The 26,184-nt window shown below is 45.2% G+C and overlaps 1 protein-coding gene across 3 annotated transcripts; it reads left to right on the forward strand.

Moving 5' to 3' along the window:
* The first annotated feature begins 5 nt into the window (after window positions 1-5).
* ACOX1 (acyl-CoA oxidase 1) lies at window positions 6-22,635 on the forward strand. 3 transcript variants are annotated; one of them, XM_004748870.3, is made up of 14 exons: window positions 6-265; window positions 534-693; window positions 6,028-6,188; window positions 14,982-15,089; window positions 15,923-16,042; window positions 16,184-16,299; window positions 16,688-16,857; window positions 17,935-18,097; window positions 18,754-18,944; window positions 19,441-19,620; window positions 19,754-19,859; window positions 20,017-20,160; window positions 20,310-20,516; window positions 21,208-22,635. In XM_004748870.3, exons 1-14 carry the CDS (start codon window positions 157-159, stop codon window positions 21,256-21,258), a joined length of 1,986 nt encoding a protein of 661 aa, XP_004748927.1. In that variant the 5' UTR covers window positions 6-156; the 3' UTR covers window positions 21,259-22,635. The 3 variants fall into 3 exon arrangements, with proteins under 3 accessions (XP_004748927.1, XP_004748926.1, XP_012909866.1); XM_004748869.3 differs by lacking the exon at window positions 6,028-6,188 and adding an exon at window positions 12,816-12,976 and having other exon boundaries at window positions 10-265; XM_013054412.2 differs by lacking the exon at window positions 6-265 and adding an exon at window positions 12,816-12,976 and having other exon boundaries at window positions 555-693.
* Window positions 22,636-26,184: the final 3,549 nt, after the last annotated feature.

The following is a 26,184-nucleotide window of genomic DNA, read 5'->3' on the forward strand; positions in this document are numbered from 1 at the left end:
CGAAGGAGAAGGGGCGGGCCGGGGCGGGCGAGGGCGGGGCCTCGCCGGTCCTGGGGCGGCTCTTAGGGCCGGCTCCGCGCCGCCGCCGCAGACCTGTCGTCGCCGCCGCCGCCACCGCTTCGACCTCTGCCGCCACCGCCGTTGCGTGTCGCCACCATGAACCAAGATCTTCGCAGGGAGCGGGAAGCCGCCAGCTTCAACCCGGAGCTGCTCACGCACGTCCTGGACGGCAGCCCCGAGAACACCCGGCGCCGCCGAGAGATCGGTGAGGGCGGCGGGCTAGGCCTCCCTCCTTCCCCGGGCGCGGCCGCACACTCGCTGGAGGACGAGTCGGGGGGCGCTGTGGAGCGTGGGCCGCTGCTCCGGGCTCAGCTTTTGCGGGAGCCGGGACCCCCACCCCCGGGGCCGGCCTGTGGCGGGGTGCGGGGTGTCGGCCCACCTGCCCGCGCTCGGAACACCCGCCGGGATTCCAGGAGGCGTCGCGGAGCCCTGCGTCTCGGTCTTCCTCTTGATGCCCTCTCGCCCTCTTCCAGAGAACCTGATTCTGAATGACCCGGACTTCCAGCACGAGGACTTGAATTTCCTCACCCGCAGCCAGCGCTACGAGGTGGCCGTTAGGAAGAGTGCCAACATGGTGAGGAAGATGCGGGAGTTCGGCATCGCGGACCCCGAGGAGATCATGTGGTTTAAAAAGTAGGTATGCCTGCGCCCCGATTAAGTGCCCGAGCGCAAACCTTCTCTTAAACGCGCAGCCCGCGGTGGCCTCCTTCATCGTGCTGGACGTCGGACGGCTCAGCCTGCGTATTTGCACCCCACCTGCAAGTGATGTGAGCGAAAACCGGGGTTGGCTTCTGTGTGGAGGCCTTTTAAAGGGATGACGTTGGTAGAATGCTGATCGGGAATGGAGAGGCTGCCGTCTCTGTTCCCAGCAATCAGTACCACTGCCTTTGGCCTAGACATCTCCGTGCGGAGTGATTTAAATTGCAAATCGCAAAATGCCTTTGCTCTGTGTAGCGAGAAGGTTGGCTAAATTTAGAAGCGGAGTTCGATTTTTGGTTGCAAGACCAAACCCCGTTTTGGAGCAATAACAGATTGCATTTCAGTATGAGCGTATAAAGCTTGAGTTTAGACTGAAGGGCCGTGTCGGGTAGATGAAGAACACGAGTCAAACTTCAGAGCGAATATGTAAAGAACCTAGCATTCTTCAATTTGGTGGCCGTGTTATCTAAATGGCTCGTGTTACTTAAAGGGCATAGGAGACCTCCTAAAACCATGCCTTGGTACTAATGCTGGAAAGAGTAGTTCTTTTTCTTTTTCCAGGCCATCTGTTTTTTGTTGTGTTATGTTTCTTAATTAGAAGTAAAGCACTTTTTTTTTTCCTTTATCCCAATGAGCACTAATTACCGGACCCGAGTACAAGATTTCTTTGACCTCTATGCTGTCTTAGACTTCTTATTCATTCCTGGACACTTACTTTTTTGGGGAGCTTTTAGCATTTTAGAAGTCCATTATTTTCATCAATAAAGATTAAATGATACGAATGGTATGTATTCAAGAGCCAAGAAAAAGGGAACATGTTACAAGTTTTGCCTTTATACAGTGATGGAAATTTCTTCTTTATTCTACTGCCTCTCAGACATTTAATATCTAATTTTTTCAGTCTAACCCGTTTAGTGTTTGGGGGAATGGAATCATTTACTCTATGCCTTAGGACTGAGAATTCCTCTTCCTTTTAGTCATAAAATTATGATTTACTTATTTTCAGTAGTCAGAATCAAAGTTGTTTATCAAATTCCAAATGTCCTTTTTTGCTTTTGACATTTGTAACTCACGGCTGTGGGGATATTGAGGTAGAGTGCCTCCTGGAAGATTATGTTTCTGAATCACCTGAGTTGGGTTTTAGGTAAACTTCAAAAATGTAAGATTTTACCCTTTTTTAAGCAATCCCCAAAAAAGAGATTTGTTCTGTTTTACTTCTAAGTGGTCGATGCAGTGCGTTTCAGAATTGATGAGATACCGTAGTCAGTGTTGGTTTGTAGTGTGTAAGCAGAGTGGAGTGAAGTCACAATGAAACAGAGCCCATGCCTTTATGTGGCTTAAAACAGCAGATGACATGACCCGGTTATTTTGCCGTCACTTTTTATGATACAGAACTTGCTGTTTGGGGATTATAGGGTACAAAGGATTTTTTTGTTTTGTTTCTTTAAAGATTTTACTTACTTATTTGACACAGAGAGAGCAGAAGTAGGGGAAGCAGCAGACAGAGGGAGAGGGAGAAGCAGGCTCCGGGCCTGGCTTGATTCCAGGATGCCGGGATCTTGCATGACCGGAGCCCGAGAGAGCCAGGTGGCTCTAGAGTACAAAGTTTAACACACCTTTTGACATCCTTCCTGTATTTCTAGGATAGGACAGGGAGATCAGCTTATGTGAAAGAAGGGGATTGAAAATGAGTCTTGGCAGTACTAAATGCTGTTGAATCCAAGCCCGCCATTGACTGTAGCTCACACCCAAGTTTCATGTACCACTAAGAAAGAAAAAGTGCTGCCAATTAGCTATGACCTCCTGTTACTTGTAAGATGCGTCTGATTTTGTAAATGCTCCATTGGTGCCGTATTGCCAGAACTGATGAAATATAGTAGTATTTCTCTTTAAAGGGATTTTGAACATTTACTGTTTTCTTTAAGATTTTTATTTATTTATTTGACGGAGAGAGAGACAGTGAGAGAGGGAACACAAGCAGGGGGCATGGGAAAGGGAGAAGCCAACTCCCTTGCTGAGCCAGGATCCTGACGTGGGGCTCAATCCCAGGACCCTGGGATCATACCTGAGCCAAAGGCAGATGCTTAATGACTGAGCCACCCAGGCACCCTAAGCATTTACTGGTTTCTTTATAATTATTTCTCATATCTCAAAATTCATATATGGGAATTTTTATTTTTAAGATTTTATTTATTTATTTGACAGAGAGATCACAAGTAGGCAGAGAGGCAGGCAGAGAAAGGAGGAAGCAGGCTGCCTGCTGAGCAGAGAGCTCAGGTCATGATCCCAGGACCCTGGGATCATGACCTGAGCTGAAGGCAGAGGCTTTAACCCTCTGAGCCACCCATGTGCCCCCATATATGGGAATATCTTGAAGTTGGTGGAAAATTAGTAAGATACTTTGAGATTTCTCAACTTGAGCAGCAGAATTGTTCTCTTCAGGCCTTGGTGAAAAAACCTTGCTGTTCGGGGAATGTAAAAATTGTTTTTCTAATCTCCTCTCCCACAATTTTGTCTTTTAATTATCCTGTTTCCTATGAAGAGAAAACTAAAGTAATTTAAAATTCTAATGAAGTTTTCATTTCTTAATTTTTCTCTTTTTAAGATTGATTTATTTGTTTGATAGACGGCTAGAGAGGGAACACAGCAGGGATAGTAGGAGAGCAGAAGCAGGCTTCCCGCCGAGCAGAGACCCCAAGGGCTTGATCCCAGGACTGCAGGCCTGCAGGATCATGACCTGAGCTAAAGGCAGACACTTAACAGGCATCCCCCTCCTTAGGTTTTTATTTTTATTTATTTATTTATTTATTTATTTATTTTCTTTTTTAAAAGATTTTATTTATTTGACAGAGAGAAATCACAAGTAGGCAGAGAGGCAGGCAGAGAGAGAGAGGGGAGGAAGCAGGCTCCCTGCGGAGCAGAGAGCCCGACGCGGGGCTCGATCCCAGGACCCTGGGATCATGACCTGAGCCCAAGGCAGAGGCCTTAACCCACTGAGCCACCCAGGCGCCCCAGGTTTTTAAAGCCGATTGCTTGAAAAGCATCTTCAGGAGTGATTAAACATAATTGAAAAATGAGCACTAATGTTTTGTTCATGAGTTGATTTTCAAGTATCCTCAAAAAAGAATCTCAGTATGTTTATTAACATAAACAGTCCACAGTTTTTGTTTTGTGTTTTTCCCTCTGAATTTTTTTTTTAAAGATTTATTTATTTATTTGATAGACAGAAATCACAAGGAGGCAGAGAGGCAGGCAGAGAGAGAGGAGGAAGCAGGCTCCCTGCTGAGCAGAGAGCCCGATGCGGGGCTCAATCCCAGGACCCTGGGATCATGACCTGAGCCGAAGGCAGAGGCTTTAACCCACTGAGCCACCCAGGTGTCCCTCCCTCTGAATTTCTTAGAATTATATTGTGTCGGTATCATGATTTCACATAACCAACCCCACAGCCTCCCTTCCCTTCCAGGGAATAGGAGTGTCTTATGTTGCCCCTATTTTGGGCACCTAAACAACTGCTTCTCTTCCTCAGAAACTCTCATAAGTTCGTTTCCTCTAAGTTCGTTTCCTCTTTTAGTGAAATGTAATTGTTGGGGAATGCTGTGGGGCTCTTTCCTTTGAGAGAATGACATCCGCATTTATGTACCCCATCAGGCTTTGAACTCCCACTTCGGTGTGGCGGGCACTGCTTCTCCACTGTCCAGCAGCCGCCCGCTCCTGTTGACCCAAGTCACTTGGAAGCTGACTCACTTCTGTTCACACCTCCCCTTTTTCCTCTCCCTCCAGTCACTTTATTTTTTTTTTAATAAAGATTTTATTTATTTGACAGGCAGAGATCATAAGTAGGCAGAGAGGCAGGCAGAGAGAGAGGGGGAAGCAGGCTCCCCGCTGAGCAGAGAGCCCAATGCAGGGCTCGATCCCAGGACCCTGGGATCTTGACCCAAGCCGAAGGCAGAGGCTTAACCCACTGAGCCACCCAGGCGCTCCGCCCTCCAGTCACTTTAAATTGACATTCAATATTGGTGTAAACATTATGGAACCTCCAGGTTAAAAAGGCGTTTTTTATATTCCTTGGATGCAAGCGTTCCTTAGGTGTTTCAGTCTGTCCCCAGCACCCCTAAAAGGTGATCTTCGAGCCTCAAAGTGAATTGGCAGCCTTCTGCCTCCTTTTTTTAAATTCAGGCCTTGCTCACTGAACAGACCACAATAAACTGGTGACACTGCTTCGTATTCATTCCTCTAGCAGTCATGAGGATCAGTTAGGTGCTCCTTACTTTGTACTTTGAGCTCTTTATTGAGATAGAACAAAGTAGACACCAGTAAGACCTTTCACAATATAGCCAAGGCTGACTGGTATAGATGGTTTGTATTTTGACTGTTTCAAGATTGTGGTGTTTTTTGTTTTTGTTTTTGTTTTTTAAGATTTTATTTATTTATTTGACAGAGAGATCACAAGCAGGCAGAGAGGCAGGCAGAGAGAGAGAGAGGAGGAAGCAGGCTTCCCGCTGAGCAGAGAGCCCGACTCGGGGCTCGATCCCAGGACCCTGGAATCATGACCTGAGCCGAAGGCAGAGGCCTTAACCCTCTGAGCCACCCAGGCGCCCCTCGAGATTGTGTTTTATGAGAAAATAGTTGGAGACAGAATTTCAGTGTGATTGGAGTTCCCTTAGTCTGGAGTAAACATCAGACACCGTCAGAGATAAATGTGTGACATTCTCCCATTTCTGTTGACCCACCTTCAGACTCTGAAGACCTTTAGAGATCTGTGGTTTGGCCCTGGAATGTGTATTTACTATCCTGGATGTTGGCTTTGGTGTTACCTAGGGAAAGATTAACCTATTCTTCAGCAGATGTTGTTCCTAGCTCTACAAATAAATATTCCATGGAGTTTTTTGATTTTCAAGACAAGTAAAACTTGAAAATAAAGCAAACACACCCACTCCAGAGAATGCGATAAAACCAACAGATGACACCAACAAAACCAAATAAACCAAAAGGGATTCTTAGGCTAAAACCTGAGGTAGTATTTGCTTCCTGGCTGAAGTGTAGAATTAAAGAATTCTGGTTGTGAAACGACTTGGGTGGGGAAGGGGTGGATAGCACTGGATTTGGCCTTTTAGGTGGGAAAAGGGTAAATTTTACATTTAATTTCTTAAGAGAATGGTTGGAATTTTCCCAGCCTCAATGCTGAAGGCCATAGTTGTCTGGCAAGAATGTGTGGTAGAATGCAGTTTCTGGAGTAAGGCTGAGATCCTTTTCTTTTCTCTCCTGTAGAATACATATGGTCAATTTTGTGGAACCTGTGGGCCTCAATTTCTCCATGTTTATTCCTACCTTGCTGAATCAGGGCACCACTGCTCAGCAGGAGAAATGGCTGCTTTCATCCCAAGGACTCCAGATAATTGGCACCTACGCCCAGACGGAAATGGGCCACGGTTAGTCCACATTTGAGGGTCAGGGGGTAACCCACCTCAGGACTTAAACTGATAAATGACTCCTGATGTTTGGTTTTTCCTGCTGCTACACTTTTGGGATTTTGTCTTTCAGTTGTTAAGCCTTAAAATTCAGCTTCTCATTTTCTCATAGTCATTTCCCCACAAACTGGTCCAAGACTCTAGCCTGAAACATCCTTCATTGTTATTTCTAAAAGTCTTTTTACCCTTACTACGTATACCCCATTTTAATGGCTGTTGAGCAGTTTGGAAAGATGAGATTGAAAATGTGGCAAAATTGCGTTAGCGTCTAATTATAAAGAGAGACTTTGTTGGAAATTCTTGGGAGTGTTAATGCCTTAGCAATATCTGAAGGTTGCCTCTCTGCTTTCATGAAGCCAAAAATGTGGACTTTAAGGGGGACAGAGGATTAGAGCATTTAATTACTCTTTCTTTCATTGCCCACTAGCAGGCTTAGAAGGCAGGTTGGGAAAAAGTGCATGATTCTTTTCATTTAGTTACAGCAGTCTTTTTTTATACTTGTTTTCTTTACATATTTCTGGACTTTGGATTGCCAGTCATTCTTGGTTAAATTGTTCATAATAATGAGGCACCTGGGTGGCTCAGTCGGTTAAGCGTCCAACTGAGGTCTTGATCTCAGAGTCGTGAGTTTGAGCCCCACATTGGACTCCATGCTGGGCGTGCTGTCCACTTAAAAAAAAATGTTTATAAACTTAGGCCAGCTCCTTTCAGAAAGTTTGTGTTTGGTCTGAATGAAAAGAACGTTCGTTTTCACAGACAAAGGCCATTGGGAGGTTTGGGGGTTTCAGATTTGAGCTGCCTTGTCGTTCCCTAATTTATCATAAGGCCACCATTATGTAAGTAAGGAGAGAAGGAGACGCAAATAGCATGAAAACTTCATTTTTGTGTTTGATTTGGTGCTTTTGGGTTTGGTGGAATAGTTTAAGGAAATGTTCTTTATCATAATCCCCTTGAGAGCTGCAGATTCTGGTTGTGACGTTGTCTTCCGAACACCCAGCCCGAACACCCAGCCCTTCGGCTTTAGGATAGCCGATACTGAAATCAGCAGCCTCAAGAAAGGTTCCTAAGGGAAGGAATGGAACATCATCCAGGTCTTCCTGTCTGGGGGATAGGGGCTGGAGGCTAGGGGGGAAAGGGGGGGAGTGTGTGTGTGTGTGTGTGTGTGTTGTAATCTTGAAATAGCTTTGTGGTACACAACCCTTCTTTTGTTTAAGTATGCATCCTTGTGGAATTTCTTTGACTTCTAGTCCATGCTATTCATAGGGGGCATAAAGATCTAAATTTTTCTGAGGCTAAATGAGTTTGATATGTGTGTCTCTGGTCTAACCCTTCCGCTTCTATAAAGTACGTTGTAAATGCATATTTGCCCTAAATTTTGAAGGAGAGGGAAAAACGAGGACTTGAAGTTTCTGGTCTGAGGAGCCCAGAAATTGATCTGAGGTCCTGTGTTGTTCTGGGTGAGTTGGCATTTTTTGTGAGTTTTCTTTCCCTTATTGCTTCTCTCTTTCAGGTAATTTCTTGTACTTGAACCAACTTTGTGTTAATCTCTTGCATTTTCGTGAACAGAATTGTGACATTAGGTCTTGTTCCCCGCTGGGGCCTTGTCCGTTCACATTGGGGTTTGTTGGGCTTCGCCCACTGCTGTCCTTTTCCCCGGGGGCACCAGTCAGTCTGTCGGTGAATTTGTGTCCTGTGACAGTGCAGCCTTGTGTAGAACAATCAGTCCTTTGACATCAGAGAGACTGGAAACATGCATGGAGACATCGTGCAGATGGAGGGTGGAAGGTTCGATCTGAAGACCAGAATGTTGACCGGCCAACAGTGATTACCTCAGGTGTCTCGGAATTGGCTCTGCCTTCAAGGTGGGATTCTCTGGGCTCTAGGATGCAGCTGGGATTGAGGAGACAGCCCTGCTCCAGCACCTTCCAGGATCCTGAAGAGTCTTAAAATTCAGTCCCCTGCACGACATCTCCATCACCTGCTTTCTCTCGTCCCTCCTCTAAATAACTCGCCTGTCTGTAGAGGCCCACAAACTGCGACACCCGCTTGGTCTAGGGGTCCGTGAGCCTTCTTTACTCCAGGGCAGAGGTCCGGGCTCAAGGGCGCGCCCTCTGCCGGGGGTTCTGGTGCCGAAGGGACTGTCCATGGAGTGTGGCCCAGCAGGAACCCTCCTGACCCTGCATTTCTCCAGGTCCCAAAGCAGGTAGTATGCTTGGTCTTCACAGGTACGTGGTCACTTCAAGTTCTTGGCCACCTTATGGCAATTCTCCTTCCTTTGTTTTCTGCTGTTGTCCTCCAAGAAAATAGAGCTTCTGCAATACCCAGTTATCTTCCTTGCAGATTGGTGCAGAACTCAGATAGGAACTAACGCACTCTCTTCCTTTGGGACTTGAGAAATAGTGAACGTGGTTGTGCCCATCACTAGTCTTTCTCCCCCGTATTTTCACTTCTCTGTCTCCTGTCTTCCTTCCCACTGAGTCTCTTCCCCGTTGGAGCCCATGTGGCTCGCTCCCTATGTCTGGAGGCTCTTCTAATTCCCCACATGATGGTTTGTAACAATATAAACTGCAAAAACCAGGGCCTTTGAGGTTATGCCTTCAGAATAACTTTCTCAGAAGTAAACTACTGCATTGAAAGGAGGGACCATTCAATAGCTTTTGTTGCATAGTTTAAGACTTCTGGAAACACAGAACTGGTTTATAGTGTATTTAGCAAATTATTTGTGTGCTCTGTCTCCAGAAGCCCCATCAATGTGGTTGCTTTAATGTTTTTTGCTACTTTAATACATATCTAAGAGTTAAAGTTTTCATTTTCCAATGCCAGCGAGCTTGGACGTGTTGGCTTACTGTCTGTATTTCCTGTGTATAAACTGGGTTTTTCTCCTTTGCGTGTTGATTGGATAAAATCTGTACATTGATCTTACATGATTATGTTGGATGCTTCAAGTATTTTTTTCTCTTGCCTTCTGTTTTGTTAAACATTTTGGCTTTACGTATAGAATGCATCCTTCTCTGAATGGGTACACATTTTTTTTCTTCATATCTTGGATAATTATTCTCTTATTTTCTTCCAGTATTTTTGTTCAATTTATGTTTAATGTTTTGACTTGTATATGGTGTAGAGTGATGAATGAATCCCGTGCTGTTTTTATTTATTAGCTAGTAGTTTTTTTTCCCAGTTGTTCTTTCCAGTTCTTCGTAGAGTTTTATTAATAGTTTCAGTTTATTTTGGAACCTTAACATATATTTATTAGTCCCTTTGTTTTTCTCCTAACATCATAAAGATTGGTTCATTGTTGCTTTGCAAGATATTTAAAAATCTGATAGGATAAGCCTCCTGTTATATTTTAAGACCCTCATATTTGGTGTTCTTGTATATTTATTCTTCTAGGTGAAATCCAGTCTTAATTTGTTAAATTCTAAATTATATTCTGCAGGAATTTCAAATCCGTGTTACATTAAATCCTTGTATTTCTTGGGAAGTATTATCTTTATTATAATAAAGGACTGACTTTTTGACCTAGGAATTAGCAATTTCTTTCCTGTTAGGTATAACTTCTTTTATTCATCCTATTAGGTATTGATTTCTTTTTCCCTAGTTAAATCGTTAATATCCTGAGCAAAGTTATGTAACAGATTTTAAATATTTTGTTGTGTTTGTAAATTGCTTTTCTCTTTACTGAGGTTTCTGCTTAAAGCGTCCTGATGGATAAGAATGCAGTGATTTTTTTCTTTTCCTTAGAGCGTACAGCTTTTTAAAATATATTTATTATCGGTGGTATTTTGTTGTTGATTCCTAGGATTATAATCATGCTGCCCACAGAGATGCTATTTTAAGTCCTTCCTTTTTTAATGTATTATTAATCTAATCATTTTGTCCTCAGCATTGGCTGCCAGCCCTAGGTCGTGTAGAGGGAGAGACTGGAAAGGCCTCTCAGTGTCATGGTTTTAAAAAGATTAACAGTAGCACTTCATCAAAGTAAAATGTTGGAGCTTTGTGATTTTAAAATAAAGGATTTAAAAATAATATATAATCTTTATCATGCATAACCAACTTTTTACAACAAATACTTGATTTCAAGTCAAAGAAACTATCCAGGTCACTTTCCCCTTGTAACATGTCTGAATTTCATCCACTTGTGCATAATCCTTACGCTAGTCACAAGAGATCTTTTTCTCCTAAAAACGTTCTTCAGTCTCAGAGCGGTTTCTGATTACAGTAGTTTGCCCTGCCCTATTCTGTGTGTTTTGTGGTAACGCTGGCATTGGTTTTTCCAGCATACTGATGTAGACCCCCTCCTGTGGGTCTGGTGGACTGCATCAGAGTGGCCCGTCCCTTCCCAGGAATCGCTCTGGGTTCTAGCAATGCCAAGTAGGCTTTCAGCACTGAAAGTGGCAGGTCCCAGGCCACAGGGGTCAGTCCTGGTTCCACCGGTTTCCTCCTATCAGGTCCCAGGTGTATGCTGATTTTTCTTCCTAGGCACCGTTCTTTTAAATTAAAACCCGGAGGCGAAGGCATTCCTTCTTGTGAGGGAGAGTACTCCTCACGCGATTGTGTTTTTCTGGAGGGTTTCCACTGTTTTTAACTCTTTATTTTGAAATGCTTATAAATCCATAGGAAGCTGCAGAGGTAGTACAGAGAGGTTCCGTGGGCCTCCCCCGCAGTTTCCACCAGGGCTAAGGTGTTACGGGGACTTGCCGTTGCCACTGGCAGAGAGCGCAGTGCTGTGGCCCGCTCTCCTGGGTGTCTCTGGTGTCCTCCTCCTAGTGCAGGGTCCTGGCGGCACCTGTATGAGAATTTCCACAATCAGAAGATGTGATCAGGTGGTGGGATTCTTGTCCTCCTTCTGCCATTATATTCCTGATCTGAGAGCACTTCCCTCACCTCAGCCTAATTTTTTTAAAAAGTGGGTCAAACAACCTTTGACTTTTCTGTGATTGGGTAACGAAGTAACCATTGCAATCAGAAGACCGAGCTGATCAGCCCTCTGCGAGCAGCCAGTGCTCCACTGGTATTTTTCTTCTTCCTTTCTGGACAAACTGAGAAGGTGTTTTGGTTTGGGGTTTTTAAAAAAGATTTTATTTATTTATTTATTTATTATTTATTTATTTATTTATTTATTTGACAGAGATCACAAGCAGGCAGACAGGAGGAATCAGGCTTCCCGCTGAGCAGAGAGCCCCATGTGGGGCTCAATCCTAGGACCCTGGGATCATGACCTGAGCCGAAGGCAGAGGCTTTAACCCACTGAGCCACCCAGGTGCCCCAAACTGAGAGGTTTTAAAACTGAAAGGTCACATAGGCTAATTTCTAAGATAATTAAAGAGAATAATAAGGAGCAGTATAGAGTCGGTTAAGCTAGATTTGGAAGTTCAGTGGGATTCCAGTAATGTGACAAGATAACGAAGACATTTCAATCTATTTCCCACTTGAAAGTAATTCACACAGAAGTCTAAGGCATCTGCAAATTTTAAGTGGAAAAGAATGACTTTAGAAAGTGGATTCAGGGGGCGCCTGGGTGGCTCAGTGGGTTAAAGCCTCCGCCTTTGGCTCAGGTCATGATCCCAGGGTCCTGGGATCGAGCCCCGCGTCGGACTTTCTGCTCAGCAAGGAGCCTGCTTCTCCCTCTCTCTCTCTGCCTGCCTCTCTACCTGCTTGTGATCTCTGTCAAATAAATAAATAAAATCTTTTAAAAAAATAATAATAATAAAAGAAGAAGAAGAAGAAAGAAAGTGGATTCAGGGGCGCCTGTCTGGCTCAGTCGTGAATAAATAAATAAATGGATTCAGAATTACTAAAACTAAGGTGTTTATTATCAGCAGTGATAATCCCCATATAATTGGCTTGTTATGCATGAATTGGTTATTTGTAATTATTATTGTGGTCTTTTCCGAGAAATTGCATGTCTTTTTTTATTTCTGATATTAATCACTGGGTGAGGAGTGCTGCCAGTTTTTGCATTAAATTGTTTCAACAGGGCATGGCTGGATATTTGTGATGAACCTAAATGAAACAACCAGATTTTTTAAAAAAACAGATTTATGTAAGGAATGTGGCTTTTGCTGGTTGTTTTATGGACACACACGAAGGATTCCAGCCTAGAAGCAATTAAAATTGCTTCTAGAAAAGCCTTTCGTCTGGGGGAGCATTTGTCCATTTGAGAGAACAGTTCCCCCGTCTCACCTCATCAGAGTAAATCATTGCACAGCTTAAATTCTCCATCCCATACAACCGCTTCAGATTTTTTAATTGTCTTTACTTTATTGCAAGGCTGGACTCCTTTCCCTGCCTCGCACGTTTTTGCGGCACAGGCTTCAGAATCGGCAGCCAGTGCTCGCCAAGACCGATTGTGTTAGAGCCGAGCAGCAGAAGAACAAACTTCTCGCCCACTTAAGAAAAATGAAATTTGCCGAGAGTTGGTGAAAGTCATACAGAAAGGGGCAGCACTCCCACCCATGATGATGTCCACCCAACTAATTCATACTTACAGAAGGTTTTTTCTCTCCTTCCTCTCACTCTGTACATTGCCGTTTCTCTCACACCTGATGACTCTTCTCTCAAATGCCCGTCCTTGGTGTTGCTTCGAAGTTTTGTGCACCGAGGGCGGCCTGAGCCTCTGGATCTCCACTTGGGCATGTTCTTGCCCACTTTACTCCACCAGGCGACCGCGGAGCAGCAGGAGCGCTTCTTCATTCCCGCCTGGAACTTGGAGATCATTGGCACTTATGCCCAGACAGAGATGGGCCATGGTACGATGCGTTCAGTCTACCTTCGGGGCTGGGCGGGGCTCTGCAGGCTTAGGTATGTATGTGGACAGCCCCTCGCGTGTAGCAAGGGCGCACCCGTGTGCCCTGATCCCCCTGCAGAGGCCAGGGTTTCTGCACACGCGAGTCTTGGCATAGACATGGCTTTGGTCAGTGGAAAGGAAAGGTTATGTTATCACAGAACTATGCTGATTATTCTTTTTCGTGGTTCCCCTCTGGGGGTCAAGAATACCGAGTCAGGATTTATTTACTGAGTGGTTTTCCAAGTTCCTTGGAGTTGTGTAGAATTAGGTGCATGTAGCATCCGATCCATCTTTCTCCATCACTGTCTGATTACCTTTCCTACGGATACCTTAATGAGCATGCCCAGATTCCAGAAGCAGCACAGATCAGTAGTGCAGGTGCTCTCTGACTTGCTTGAGGGAAATGAGTGGCTTATATTACCATAATGTGAACATTTTATACCTTGATCTTTTTTGTGCCTTGATTCAGTAAATTCAATCATGTTCTGAAGGCAGCTTGGCCAAAGATTATTGGGGCGGGGGGGGGGGGATAAAGATAAGCCGTACTTCCAGGCAGTTGGTTTTGGAGGGAGGGGCTGTCCCTGTGAATCTGGTCTGAATTGGTGTGTCTGTTTGCTGTTCGTTTCCTTCCATCTTCTCTTCCAACTTTGAGGTTTCACAACCGATCTAATGTATATTTGCTATGTGTTCATTTCTCTGCAACTTTATCTTAATTGTATAGCTAATTTGGCTCCTGCTGCAAAGTTGTAATTTACAGGGTTCTCACAAGACCCAGTCCATTGTGTGCAAACATTTTGTCATTATCTTTTCTATTATTCTGTTACTTCTTTTCCTATAAAAACTTCTTTGCTGAAAGTGTCTGGTTCCTTGGTTCTCACATGTACTGGAGAAGGTTGTGGATCACACATGAAGTGATCATTTCTGTTCCTCAACTTGGAAGTTCCTAAGTGTTCCAAAGTTTAAGTTTTTAATGAGATCTGGAGTTACCTAAGCAGTTTGGGAAAAGGTTCTCAGCATTTGCTTCGGGATAGTATAATTAGAGGAAGTATCACTTAGAACATTTATCTGTAACTGTTTTCATAGGATTTTGGCGCATTTGTATTAGGATTTAAAGCACAAATCTTTGTCCATCTCCAGTCAACATGAGACTGGGAACATGAGACTACTCACAGTAATGAACCAGCCAGGTCAAAGTTAAGGCCTGACATTGGATATCATAGAGCGCATTCAGACCTTATTATCAGACTTTTAGAAATCAAAAAAGAAAAAAAAAAGTCATTGTTCCAGGTCTCTTTTCCCCATGGCGGTTATATCTTTTTAAAGTTCTTATTTTCCGTTCTAGCAATCATTCTAAAATAAGTCTTTAATTTATGAGAACTTTGGCTGGAGTCTCTTTCTGTCACCGGTTATCTTAGTCTTTGTAAACAGAGAAGCCCAGAGTGTTGAACTGGTGTGTAGACAGCGTACATGGGTTGAAATTGGCACGCTTAAACTTAGAGATGTTATTTTTAGAAAGGCAGTTAACTTCCCTGTTATGTTCCTATCCTATGACCTTGTGAAAATAAGATTCTAAGCTGCCTTTACATTTTCTTTTGATCTAAATAGAGGTGCATTAACTGAAGTACACAGATAGAACATGCTTGACATTTGTTTTCCCTTGATAGAAGCTGCCGGGTTTGAGTATAGAGATTCTGGGGCACTGGCTCAGTGGGTAGAGCATGTGACTCTTGATCACAGGGTCATGAGTTCAAGCCCCAACTGGGTTTACTTAAAAAAAAAAAAAAAATAGTACAGGGAAGTATGTATCTTGGTTATTAACCATTTGTAGCTTATCTACAGATGTCTTCTTGTTGTTAGATTTTGTTGTTCTCTGAGGTAATAGAGCTGAAAGGACGGGGCGGGAGATCTTACCCTGTGCTTGTTTGTTCCCATACTTTAGCCAAGGTGAATGTAACTTACTTCCTTAGGAACTCATCTCCGAGGCTTGGAAACCACAGCCACTTACGACCCTGAAACTCAGGAGTTCATTCTCAACAGCCCTACTGTGACCTCCATCAAGTGGTGGCCTGGTGGACGTATGTGAATTTCTTAGCATTTATTGGGGGTTTTGAAGAGTTACTACAAGACTTATACAATAATTATAATAATTATAATTAATAATTAATTATAAATGCAAGTGTTTAGCGTATATGAGAATATCGTTTTGGAATACGGGAAACGCTGAAGTCTCAGACTCTTCACAGCCGTCAACAGCCTCTTGTGGTGCCTGTTGTAGACCTTCCTCCACTTAAAGGCGCAGAGAGACGGCTGTCTTACTCTCTTTTAAGTTTTCCTCTGAGCATTCCCATCATTAGCAGTTTCCTTAGTCACCATTTAAACCAGCTTCGTAATCCTTGTGTGGTTATAAGTAATTTAAATGTAAATAGCCACTTGTGGCTAGTGGCCATTGTTTTGGAAAGCACTTCATTAAGGGAGGAAAAGGAAATAAATTAATGTTCTTATGGTTATCCTAAAAAAAATTTCATGTAAATGAATGAGAGATAAGTAGAAAAGAAAGTAAATTTTTTAGTGAAGTTTTTTTTTTAATGAAGGATTACTAGCGAATAAACAAGCTGTATGCCTTAAACTTACAAACACTGTAGGTCCATAATGTCTCAGTAAAGTGAGTATAAAAGCTTTTATATATATAAAATGAAGGATTTCTTTGCCAGAATTCGATATATTTTAATGGCAATCAGCTTAAGTGAATTTCTTTCAGAAAACTGGGTGTGGGACTGCCAGAAGCTTCTTGGGTCCACTGTATCGATGGAGGCTGGTTTTTACGTACGGTTTCCCCCCATCTTTTCTATTTCTGTCCTTTAAAAGGTGTAAGAGTTTGCTCACTTCTGTCTCCTTTCTGATGTTACAGTTGGAAAGACTTCGAATCATGCAATAGTTCTTGCCCAGCTTATCACTAAGGGGAAGTGCTACGGGCTACACGCCTTCATCGTACCCATTCGTGAAATTGGGACGCATAAGCCTTTGCCAGGTTAGAATCGTTCATCTGCTGTTGAGTTGCAAAACTAAACTGATGACATTCTTCTGCAAAAAGTGTAACACAACGAGAGAGCCAGGCAAGCCTGGAATTGCGGAGCATGAACACCTTGTGATTGCCTTTCATCTGTGTTAGGTATTACCGTGGGAGACATCGGGCCCAAATTTGGCTATGATGAGATGGACAACGGCTACCTGAAGATGGACAATTACCGTATTCCCAGAGAAAACATGCTGATGAAGTACGCCCAGGTATGTTGGCGCAGCAGAGGTGTCCAACGTGGGGTTTCGGTGAGTAGCTGTCCGTCACCACAGGGTTGCGAGGGTCTGTTCTTTGAGAAAGTAGTAACATGTTTTTACTTCTGATGCTGCTTTTCTTAATGACCATGAAATCAAAAGCAGTTGGCAGGTATGAAGAACATATTCTAGTTTGCTAAACCAGTGGGTCTCATACTTCAGCATGTGTTAGAACCCTCTGGAGGGCTGTGTCCAGTAGGTCAGGGTGGGGATGAGATTTTGTGTTTCTAGCAAGTTCCCAGGAGATGCTGCCATTCTGGGGACCACCCTTTGAGAATCATGAGCACAGACTGCCACTCGAGTTTTAACGGAGGGAAGCATCAGTCCTGTGTTCTTTGTCCAGGTGAAGCCTGATGGCACGTACGTGAAACCTGTGAGTAACAAGTTGACCTATGGAACCATGGTCTTTGTGAGGTCGTTCCTCGTGGGAGAAGCCGCCCGGTCCCTGTCCAAGGCCTGCACCATTGCTATCCGCTATAGCGCTGTGAGGCACCAGTCTGAAATCAAGCCAGGGTAAGGGAGGCATCTGAGATGGGCTCAGTGCTGAAGACCCCCACCTTTGACCCCATTCCAATATCAAAATCCCCAAATGTGATCTCGAGACTGTGAGTTGGCCATGCAAAATCAGCCAAGGGGGCAGTGTGCTGGGTCTGCTCCTTAGAAACCAGACTGCCTTTTCTTAAGTAGAAAGATGAGGGTAGCCACCTTACTATTTTTAACCTAAGAAAATCAGTAATATTACTAGAACTCTATAAATGAAATGATTAGAGGTGCCTGGGTTAGAGGCTAAGTTGTCAGCCTTTAGCTCGAGTCAAGATCCCAGACTGTGGGATCGAGCCGCATGTTGGGCTCTCTGCTCAGCGTGGAACCTGCTTCTCCCTTTTCCCCTGCTTGTGTGCATACACGCTCACGCTCGCTCGCTCTCTCTCAAATAAATACTAAAATCTTTAAACAAAAAATGAAATGTTTAGAACACTAAAGGCAGTTTGAAAGTCCTGAACGGTGGGAATGGCATGAGTGGGGCTCCGACTGTGTTCATAGCCGCAGTGCAGTCTTGCTGCCTTTCACTTGAGCCTGACTCCCTCATGACCTTTCTAACTCCTATTGAAGGAGTAACGAAATCGGTAAGAGCTGACCTTCTTAGTTGTCAAATATTTAACTCCGTGCATTGGGTCTTTTCCAGAATTGTGGTTAAAATAGTTTATTCAGCCATGTAGTGTGTTAGACTTCTTTATCATTGCTTTCCTTCTGGGAACTTAACTTTGATTTTTGAATGTTGCTGTGCGATAGTTTCCTTCGTCATACTGCAGAGACGAGGATGGATGTGAACTTCACAGCCGGAAAATTGATCTGCCTAGGCAGTTCAGCAAGGTAGTTGAGAACATGGTTTTCTGGAGCCAGATAACCTAGATTTCAATTGAGAGAGGATCCGCCACCTACTGGCTGTGTGACCTCAGACAGGTTCTTAACCTGTTTTCCCCTCGGTGGAATGGGGAGAATGTACGCAGTATGTCGAAGTGTGTAGACCCGAATCTGGTGCGTATTAAGTTCTGTGTCAATGTTTACTTTTGTTTCTTCTCTGTCCTTTAGTGAACCAGAACCACAGATTTTGGATTTTCAGACCCAGCAGTATAAACTCTTCCCACTCCTGGCCACTGCCTATGCCTTCCAGTTTGTGGGCGCATACGTGAAGGAGACCTACCATCGGATTAACGAGGGTATTGGCCAAGGGGATCTGAGTGAACTGCCCGAGGTATGTGTTTTCTCATTCACTTGCGGGCTCCCTTCTGTTTGACATTCGCTGGTTGGACATCCAGGGAAAAGTACATGGAGGGCTTTCTTGAGAAGAATTCACATGTTCTCAAAAGATTCAGCCATTTTTTTCATTGAAAGTGAACCAGATCAGAAGATATGTGGGTTTTGTTTTGTTTTGTTCGTTTGTTTGTTTTAAGATTTTATTTATTTTATTTGACAGACAGAGATTACAAGTAGGCAGAGAGGCAGGCAGAGAGAGAGGAGGAAGCAGGCTCCCTGCTGAGCAGAGAGCCCGATGTGGGACTCGATCCCAGGACCCTGAGATCATGACCTGAGCCGAAGGCAGCGGCTTAACCCACTGAGCCACCCAGGCGCCCCTTGGGTTTTGTTTTTAAGTTTCAGAAGCACGATACCACGGTGGTCGTTTATTAATCAAAGGAACATAGTGGTGACTTTTTTGCCAAGTGGAACATTGTGGAAGGGAGTGTGGAGAACAGTACAAATTCAGTCCACTGAGACGGCCGTGCTCTAGTTTGCACGCATGCCAGGGGATGGGGCGCGTGGCTGGCACTGTCCGGTGAGGAAGGGAGGGCTTCCTGGGGTGGCTGGGACTGGGGGCGCCCCCTGCTCCCTGACAGCCTCGCTTCCCCTCAGCTCCACGCCCTCGTCGCCGGCCTGAAGGCTTTCACCTCCTGGACAACGAATGCCGCTATCGAAGCCTGTCGGATGGCGTGCGGCGGGCACGGCTACTCTCACTGCAGCGGCCTTCCGAATATCTACGTCACTTTTACCCCCACCTGCACCTTTGAGGGCGAGAACACCGTCATGATGCTGCAGACAGCGAGGTGAGAACCCGCTCTGTGCTTTAGCTGTCCTTATGGCGTTGGGCGCCCTCGCGGCTCTGTCTGTTAAGTGTCCGACTCTTGATTTCAGCGCAGGTCGTGGTCTCAGGGTCCTGGGATTGAGCCTGGTGCCAGACTCCGCACCCAGTGTGGAGTCTGCTTGGGATTGTCTCTCCCTCTCCCTCTGCCTGTTGCCCCTGCCTGTGCGCGTGTGCTCTCTCTCTCTCTCTCTCTGTCTCTCTTGCTCTCTCTCTGTGTCTCTGTCTCTCACATAACTAAGACTGCTTGAGTCCTCTTCGTCGGTTCCTGTTCCCACGTTTGTGCTTCACGTTACATTTGTTCCTGAGAAAGGTGGTTTTGCCTCCATCTCACCCGCCCGTGTTATCCCGTAGGCGGCCAAGCAAGTCAAGACACCTGTTGCATTACTTAAAGTTGTTGCAAGAGTGTCTCTCTGCCGAGAAGCGTAGGTGCTGAGAGCATGTGTCCTGGTGGTTTCTAGGTTCCTGATGAAAAGTTACGACCAGGTGCACTCAGGGAAGCTGGTGGGCGGCATGGTGTCCTACCTGAATGACCTGCCCACTCAGCGCGTCCAGCCACGGCAGGTGGCGATGTGGCCAACCGTGGTGGACATCGACAGCCCTGACAGCCTGACGGAAGCGTACAAGCTTCGTGCAGCCAGGTTAGCCCCCCCACCTGCCCTGGGGTCGGCCGCCGGGGGAGCCTCTAGGGGCTGGGGCCTGACGGAAGAGTGGGAAGCCCGAGTCCTGCCCAGCATTTCCTGCAAGCTCCAGTTTTCTCTCATTTCTTAACAGATTGGTAGAAATTGCTGCAAAAAACCTTCAAAATGAAGTGATTCAGAGAGAAAGCAAGGAGGTAGCATGGAACCTAACCTCCGTGGACCTTGTTCGAGCCAGCGAGGTCAGTGGTAGCTCCCCTGTCTCTCATCTTCCCTCTCTCCCTCCCCAGCCTTGACAACACCCCCCCCTCCCCCCAGCCCGTGTTCTTAGTGCAGAAACCCTTGTTGCTGCGCGCTGAATCTTTTCCAAAGGCTCTCTGGCGTTTTCTTTTTATCTAGGCACATTGCCACTATGTGGCGGTTAAGCTCTTCTCAGAAAAACTCCTCAAAATTCAAGATAAATCTGTCCACTCCGTCTTAAGGAATTTATGTCTCTTGTATTGTCTCTATGGAATCAGTCAGAAGGCAGGGGATTTTCTTCAGGTGAGTATTATCTGAATTTAAGTCTTTTTTTTTTTTTTTTTGTAGAAAAGTCACTGTGGTCTACTCTGTAGTTGTGTGTGTGCATATGTCTATGAATGTCTGTCTTTATATGTGTATCTTTGTTTGTTTGCTTATTTTATCTTTTCTAGGGAAGCATCATGACAGAGTCTCAAATTACCCAAGTAAATCAACGCATAAAGGAGTTGCTGACTGCAATTCGCCCAGACGCTGTTGCTCTGGTGGACGCGTTTGATTTTCAGGATGTGACACTCGGCTCTGTGCTTGGCCGTTACGATGGGAATGTGTATGAAAATTTGTTTGAGTGGGCCAAGAAATCCCCACTGAACAAATCAGAGGTACAAAAAACAGTGTCTTTCCACCTTTTGAACTTCTCCATTTAAATATTATGGCAGGAAAGACCTCAGAGGTGAGTCCTCTGTAAAAGTTCTGGAAGCTCCTGTGGCCTCTTTGGACAGTCCCTTTTTTTGAGGAACAGATTCAGAAGGGAACTGGGTCGTTCCTATAGATCACAGGTCTTTCATCTCCTTGACTGTTTAATAACTGTTGGACAGGGGCGCCTGGGTGGCTCAGTCGTTGGGCATCTGCTTTCGGCTCAGGTCATGGTCCCAGGGTCCTGGGATCAAATCCCGCATCGGGCTTTATGCTCGGTGGGAAGCCTGCTTCTCCCTCTCCCATTCTTCCTGCTTGTGTTCCCTCTCTTGCTGTCTCTCTCTACCAAATAAATAAAATCTTAAAAAAAAAAAAAGTATTGGACACATTCAAACATACACAAAAATGGAATACTGTCATACAACCCCCGTGTACCCTTTGTCACACCTCAGTGACTAGTCTCCTGGCCATTGTGTTTCACTTGAACACTCCCCTCCCCTGCATCTCCCCTGGTAACTGTGGTGAGACAAAGGCAAGACAGCAGATGACTTTATCCGTGGATATCTCAGTACGTGTCTCTCCACCTTCTCGGGTGAAAGCGCGCTGGTTTACGCTGCAGCCCCTCCTCACTGCTCCTGTTCTCACCCTTCCCTGCAGGTCCATGAGTCTTACTACAAGTACCTGAAGCCACTGCAGTCCAAGCTCTGAAGGGTCGTGGGGACAAGTTCCACTCGCTCCAGGAAGCAGCAGGACTCAACACCCCTTAACACTTGTCATGCAGATCTGCTTGGAATCTTTACCAAACTCAGAGAGCTGTGGAGCAAATGATAAATTGAGCCCTTTCCTCTTTTGATACATGAAGAAAAATGAACAGATTTCAGAGATTAAATGAAAAAAAAACCCAGATGTGTTTGAAGTGCACTTAACACGGCAAGAGGCCTGTCAAGCCCCAGAAAGAGCTTTAAGAGATACAGCGTGACTTCCATCTGTAGTGCTGCTGACCCCAGTAGGCCATGACCTTGGATAATTCGTAGAATTTAACTACTGAGTAGTTAATTATTTTCACCTCTTAAGCGCTAATCACTGGGTATATAAGTGTTTTTAAGCAAAGGTATTTTATATGGGGGGTAAAGCCCTTCCCACCTTTTCTGCTAAACGTCCTACCACTCCTGCTACGGGGCTTCGCTCAGCAGCAGGACTGAAGAGAAGGGATTCGGGGAAAGACGCGAATCAGGAAACTTGAGTGCGAGTGAAGTGTGTGCGCGGCGCACTGACACGACTCCAGCTGTTCGCCCCTCTTTGCCGACCTGTTGCTTCCACCTCTGTTCACGGTAGCATCTTCCTGGCACGTGGAGCTCTTCGGCACAGGCCTCGCCTAGGGTCACTGTCCCATGTCATTAGAAATCAGTCTTCCATTTGAGAGATCCCTAAGTCATCGGTGAGGTGGCACAACAGCTCGCTTTGTCCTAGACTTCTCGGGAAGGGGCAGGAAGCAAAATTATCTGCGCAGTTTTGGCCACTGATGGCATCTCCAGCAGTGGTGATTCATCTCTGTCCCCCTCCCTGTCCTGAACGAGATGCTAAGAAAGAAAAAGGAGTCACAGCTCCTTTGTGGTAGAAGGAGAGCTCTCTTAGTCGCGGCTACTGGGACTGTGTTGTGTTGTCCCTACCACTGGCTATTTTGGAACAATCCAGATTTTCTATATTCTGCCATTGTCCTAAACCATTTGAATGCTTGGAGGATACAGTGTTCGGCAGTGCAAAGGTAGACGCTCAGGCCACCTCCTCTGCCCAGGAGCACCACAGAAAACTGTGACAAACCATGTCGTCTGGTTTGGGGATTTAAATCATCGAATCAATATAATCATCAAAACTATGGCTAAGGGATAAATGCAAATTTCACAGAATGTCTTTCTTACTATACATGGGCTTTGTTTTCAGTCTCTTCCTGGGCGTTTGATCTGAATTGTGATCTTGTTCTTTGAGCTGAAATCTAATTAACACAATCATTCTGCATTTAAAGGTTAAACATGTAATTCCTAATGAAGTTTTTTCTTAAAATCGAAGTAAAACAGCATCACTTGTTTTGTTTTGTTCTGTTTTTTTAACCTATTAACTGTATTTGTGACATCTGTCTCACAAAACCAGTGAGAATCGGTCTGGAGAATGTGGTATAATTTAGGGGAAATGTCATTCCTACCTTGGGACCCAGCATAAAATCTATCACAGTGGAACCAGTTATATGAGACTCTCACGGTCAGAATACTCGTTGGCCACTAAGCCTTAATCCTTCCACCAAGAGAGCTGACTGGGAATTTTTTTTTTTAAGATTGAAGTAGCAAACTCTGTTCATTTCTTTGAGATATATCTGGACCATAATTCAGATTCTTGGAAATGGAGAGTAAAATGCATAATATTGATCTGTTAAATGTAGAATTGCTTTAGAATTAGTGGCTAAATACCTTATTCCCAGACAAACATCTGTAGTTGGGATCTGATACCCCACCTACCTGGTGCAGCTGCAGACCCCTGGGCTGGCGCCCAGTGGGTGTGAGCAGGTTGCGAACACTGCCCAGCCGCCTTTACGGCACCGGGAGGAGTATTTAAAAGCAAAATCTGATATTTGATACTGTTTTTATTAACATTGGGGTTTTGTCTTGTACTTTATTCACTGTAACCTAAGAATATAGTAAGACGTTCTTAATTTGTACAATAACAAGAAAAAGAGAATGCCACATAATTAAACGTACGAAGAATTTTAAGGTCCAGGTTTACGAAGTTACCAGGTGCAGACAACATAAACTTTGCTCTCTGCAGTGGAGGCCCACGGGCCTGGCGGCAGCTCTTCAAACAACCAACAGGTCCTGTCTGATCTTCCAAAGAAGCCAGGTCTCTGTTGCAGGTGAGTTTGGTTCTTTTGTGAGCCACTTGCACCAAAAGTACTCAACCTACTCTTCTCCAAAATGATAACATGCTAAGAGATATTTTTTTCTATTAGATACTGATAGAAGCCTTTTTTTTTTTAAGTGTTATGAACAGAACTCAGAATTTTGAGGTTTAATAGGATTTTGCTATTTGTTGTGGATGAAGGTTGATTCTTCCTGAAGTGTTGGGAGCTCTGCTTCATGCCCTACTAGATCGATCCAGAGGAGTAGTTCAGTGTTTGAACCTTAGGGCTTCAAAGCACAGTTGGTTCCAAAGCCTTTGGGGCCTTTCATGTTCTTGGTTTAAGAACATAGCAGTGCTAAGTATCTACTTATCTTCAGAACATTGACTTAATTACAACATTAACTATATTCATATGCTTTCTGAGAACTCCCTGCCTGTAATTTGAAATTTCATATACCTGGAGGCATTTTACAGATCCTAAACATAGGCTAGGTCTTCATTCTTGGGATTTCTTCATCTCAGGGCTTTGGCTGGAGAAACAGGACCCGTTCAAAGTCATGGAGAACAGAAATTGGTTAGATGGCTATGGCTCATAGTCCCTCCTGCCTTTTCTGAGCGCTTTCTGTCCAGCTTTTAGGAAGGCAGAGATAAGGTGCAGGTGTGCACTCCTGCTAATCTTTATAAATGTGGTGGGCATGCCTGGTCATAGTTGCCGTCAAGCAGTGCCAGGAAATGGGTTCTAACACCTGAGACCAAGAGTCTTGTTGATTCTCCTTACTCAAAGATTTTGATGATTTTTCATGAAATAATGCAGAGGTCATTTCAGCTAAGTATTTACTACATTCTTGGAGGAATTGACCAAGTCACATTGTAAATGACTGAAATGATTTTTTATTTTAAAATACCAGTAGACTTCTGCTTTTAGCTCTACACACTATAAAGTCTCACTACCTAATCCTGTGCTCCATGATGGTAAACAGAAACATGAGGAATCTAGAGTTACCAGGTGTTAGCTGTTGCAGACCTGCAAATTCCCAGAGTCCAAGGGTTTTTTTGTTTTGTTTTTATTTTGCTTAAAATTTAGTTGGGCCACGGGGGCATCTGTGAGGCTCCGTTGGCTAAGGGTCTGCCTTTGTCCAGGTCATGATCCCCGGGTCCTGGGATCGAGCACCGTGTCAGGCACCTTGCTCAGCAGGGAGTCCCCTTCTCCCTCTAACCCTCCTCCTCGCCATTGTTCACTGGCTCTCAAAAAATTTTTAAACAACACATTTAATTGGGCCATTGATTATTTTAGGAAGATCATGAAAAATTGGGGAGGGATTTTAAGAATTCTGAACCAAAAGAGGTGGTTTTGCCACAATACAGTTGACTACTTCACAGTTCAGATAGCCAACATACAACCTTCCACATAACGTTCAGACTGCTCACTACTTTGTAAACATTTTAGTTCCAATTGCTGTAGATTCAAGGATATTACTTGTATTCTTCAGAGTGTATAATTCCTTGCTCCCTTCCCCCCTTTTACTGTTAGGGTTTGCGTTTGGTTCCTACCTGACAAGATGCATTTAGCATGTATTGTTACCCATCCCTGGCTGGACCTGTCAGAGCAGGTGCGAGTACCGAGGAGGTGCTCGGGGCCAGAACTTCTGAACCATGACTGGACAGCTGTGACCCGGCAGCCCTGCTTGGCGTGGGGCTGTGGGTAAGCCAAACCTTTTTCCTTTGTAAAATTGAAAAAAATCCTCAATAAAACCTGTGGTTAACACGTGTTATGTGCCTTTATTGGGTGACCATGTTGGGTTCTGTTCTGGCTCCACCGTTTTGATACTACTTTTTAAAGATTATTTGAGGGGCGCCTGGGTGGCTCAGTGGGTTAAAGCCTCTGCCTTTGGCTCAGGTCATGATCTCCCCTCGCATGGAGCCCCCCATCTGGCTCTCTGCTGAGCAGGGGACCTGCTTCCCCCTCTCTTTCTCTGCCTGCCTCTCTGCCTACTTGAGATCTCTATCAAATAAAATCTTTAAAACAAAAATTATTTGAGAGCAAGCAAGCAGCGGGAGGAGAGAAGTAGCGGGAGAAGCAGACCCCCACGGAGCAGGGAGTCCACCATGCGGAGCTTGATGCGAGGACCCTGGGATCGTGACCTGAACCGAAGGTGGACGCTTGACCGACTGAGCCGCCCAGGCGCCCGCCGCTTTGATTTTCACAATGGAGCCAGTAGGTCGTCAGCCACTTCCCTAAGCTTTGAGGTGTGGGACACATAATTGCTCATGGTTTCACACGTCAGTTTTCAGTCTTAATACATTTCTCATGCCCCACCCGGCCACGGGTCAGCCTTCAGAGGAGGTACTGGAACCCAGGTCCCGACAGTCCCCGGGGCCTGCGAGAGGAAGAAACCCAACGGCCTTGAAGCCGGTCGCCCTTCTCCCCAAGTGGCGTGGAGGCAGCTCCTAGCAACGCGCCGGGCCGCGAACAGAGGTTAACGGCCGTGGCGGGACACTCTGGGAAATGTAGTTTATCTCAGCGTTCCCTGCTCCTTTGGTTCTGGTTAATGAACAGACCGAGGACTACAACTCCCAGGATGCCTCGCGCTTCGCCGCTCTCTGGAACTTCGAGCGACTGAGATATTGGCGTCCCCGGGGCTCCGGCGTGGGAGGCCAAAGCGAGTTGGGCTCGAGTGGGGTCTGGACCCGCGGCTATGGCTAGCGGCTGCGCCTCCGCGGGGAATGGCGCGTAACCCGGGAGAT

The sequence above is a fragment of the Mustela putorius genome, unplaced genomic scaffold (genome assembly GCF_011764305.1).
Source record: "Mustela putorius furo isolate JIRA1106 unplaced genomic scaffold, ASM1176430v1.1 tig00000873_pilon_pilon_pilon, whole genome shotgun sequence".
NCBI classification, from domain to species: Eukaryota; Metazoa; Chordata; class Mammalia; order Carnivora; family Mustelidae; genus Mustela; species Mustela putorius.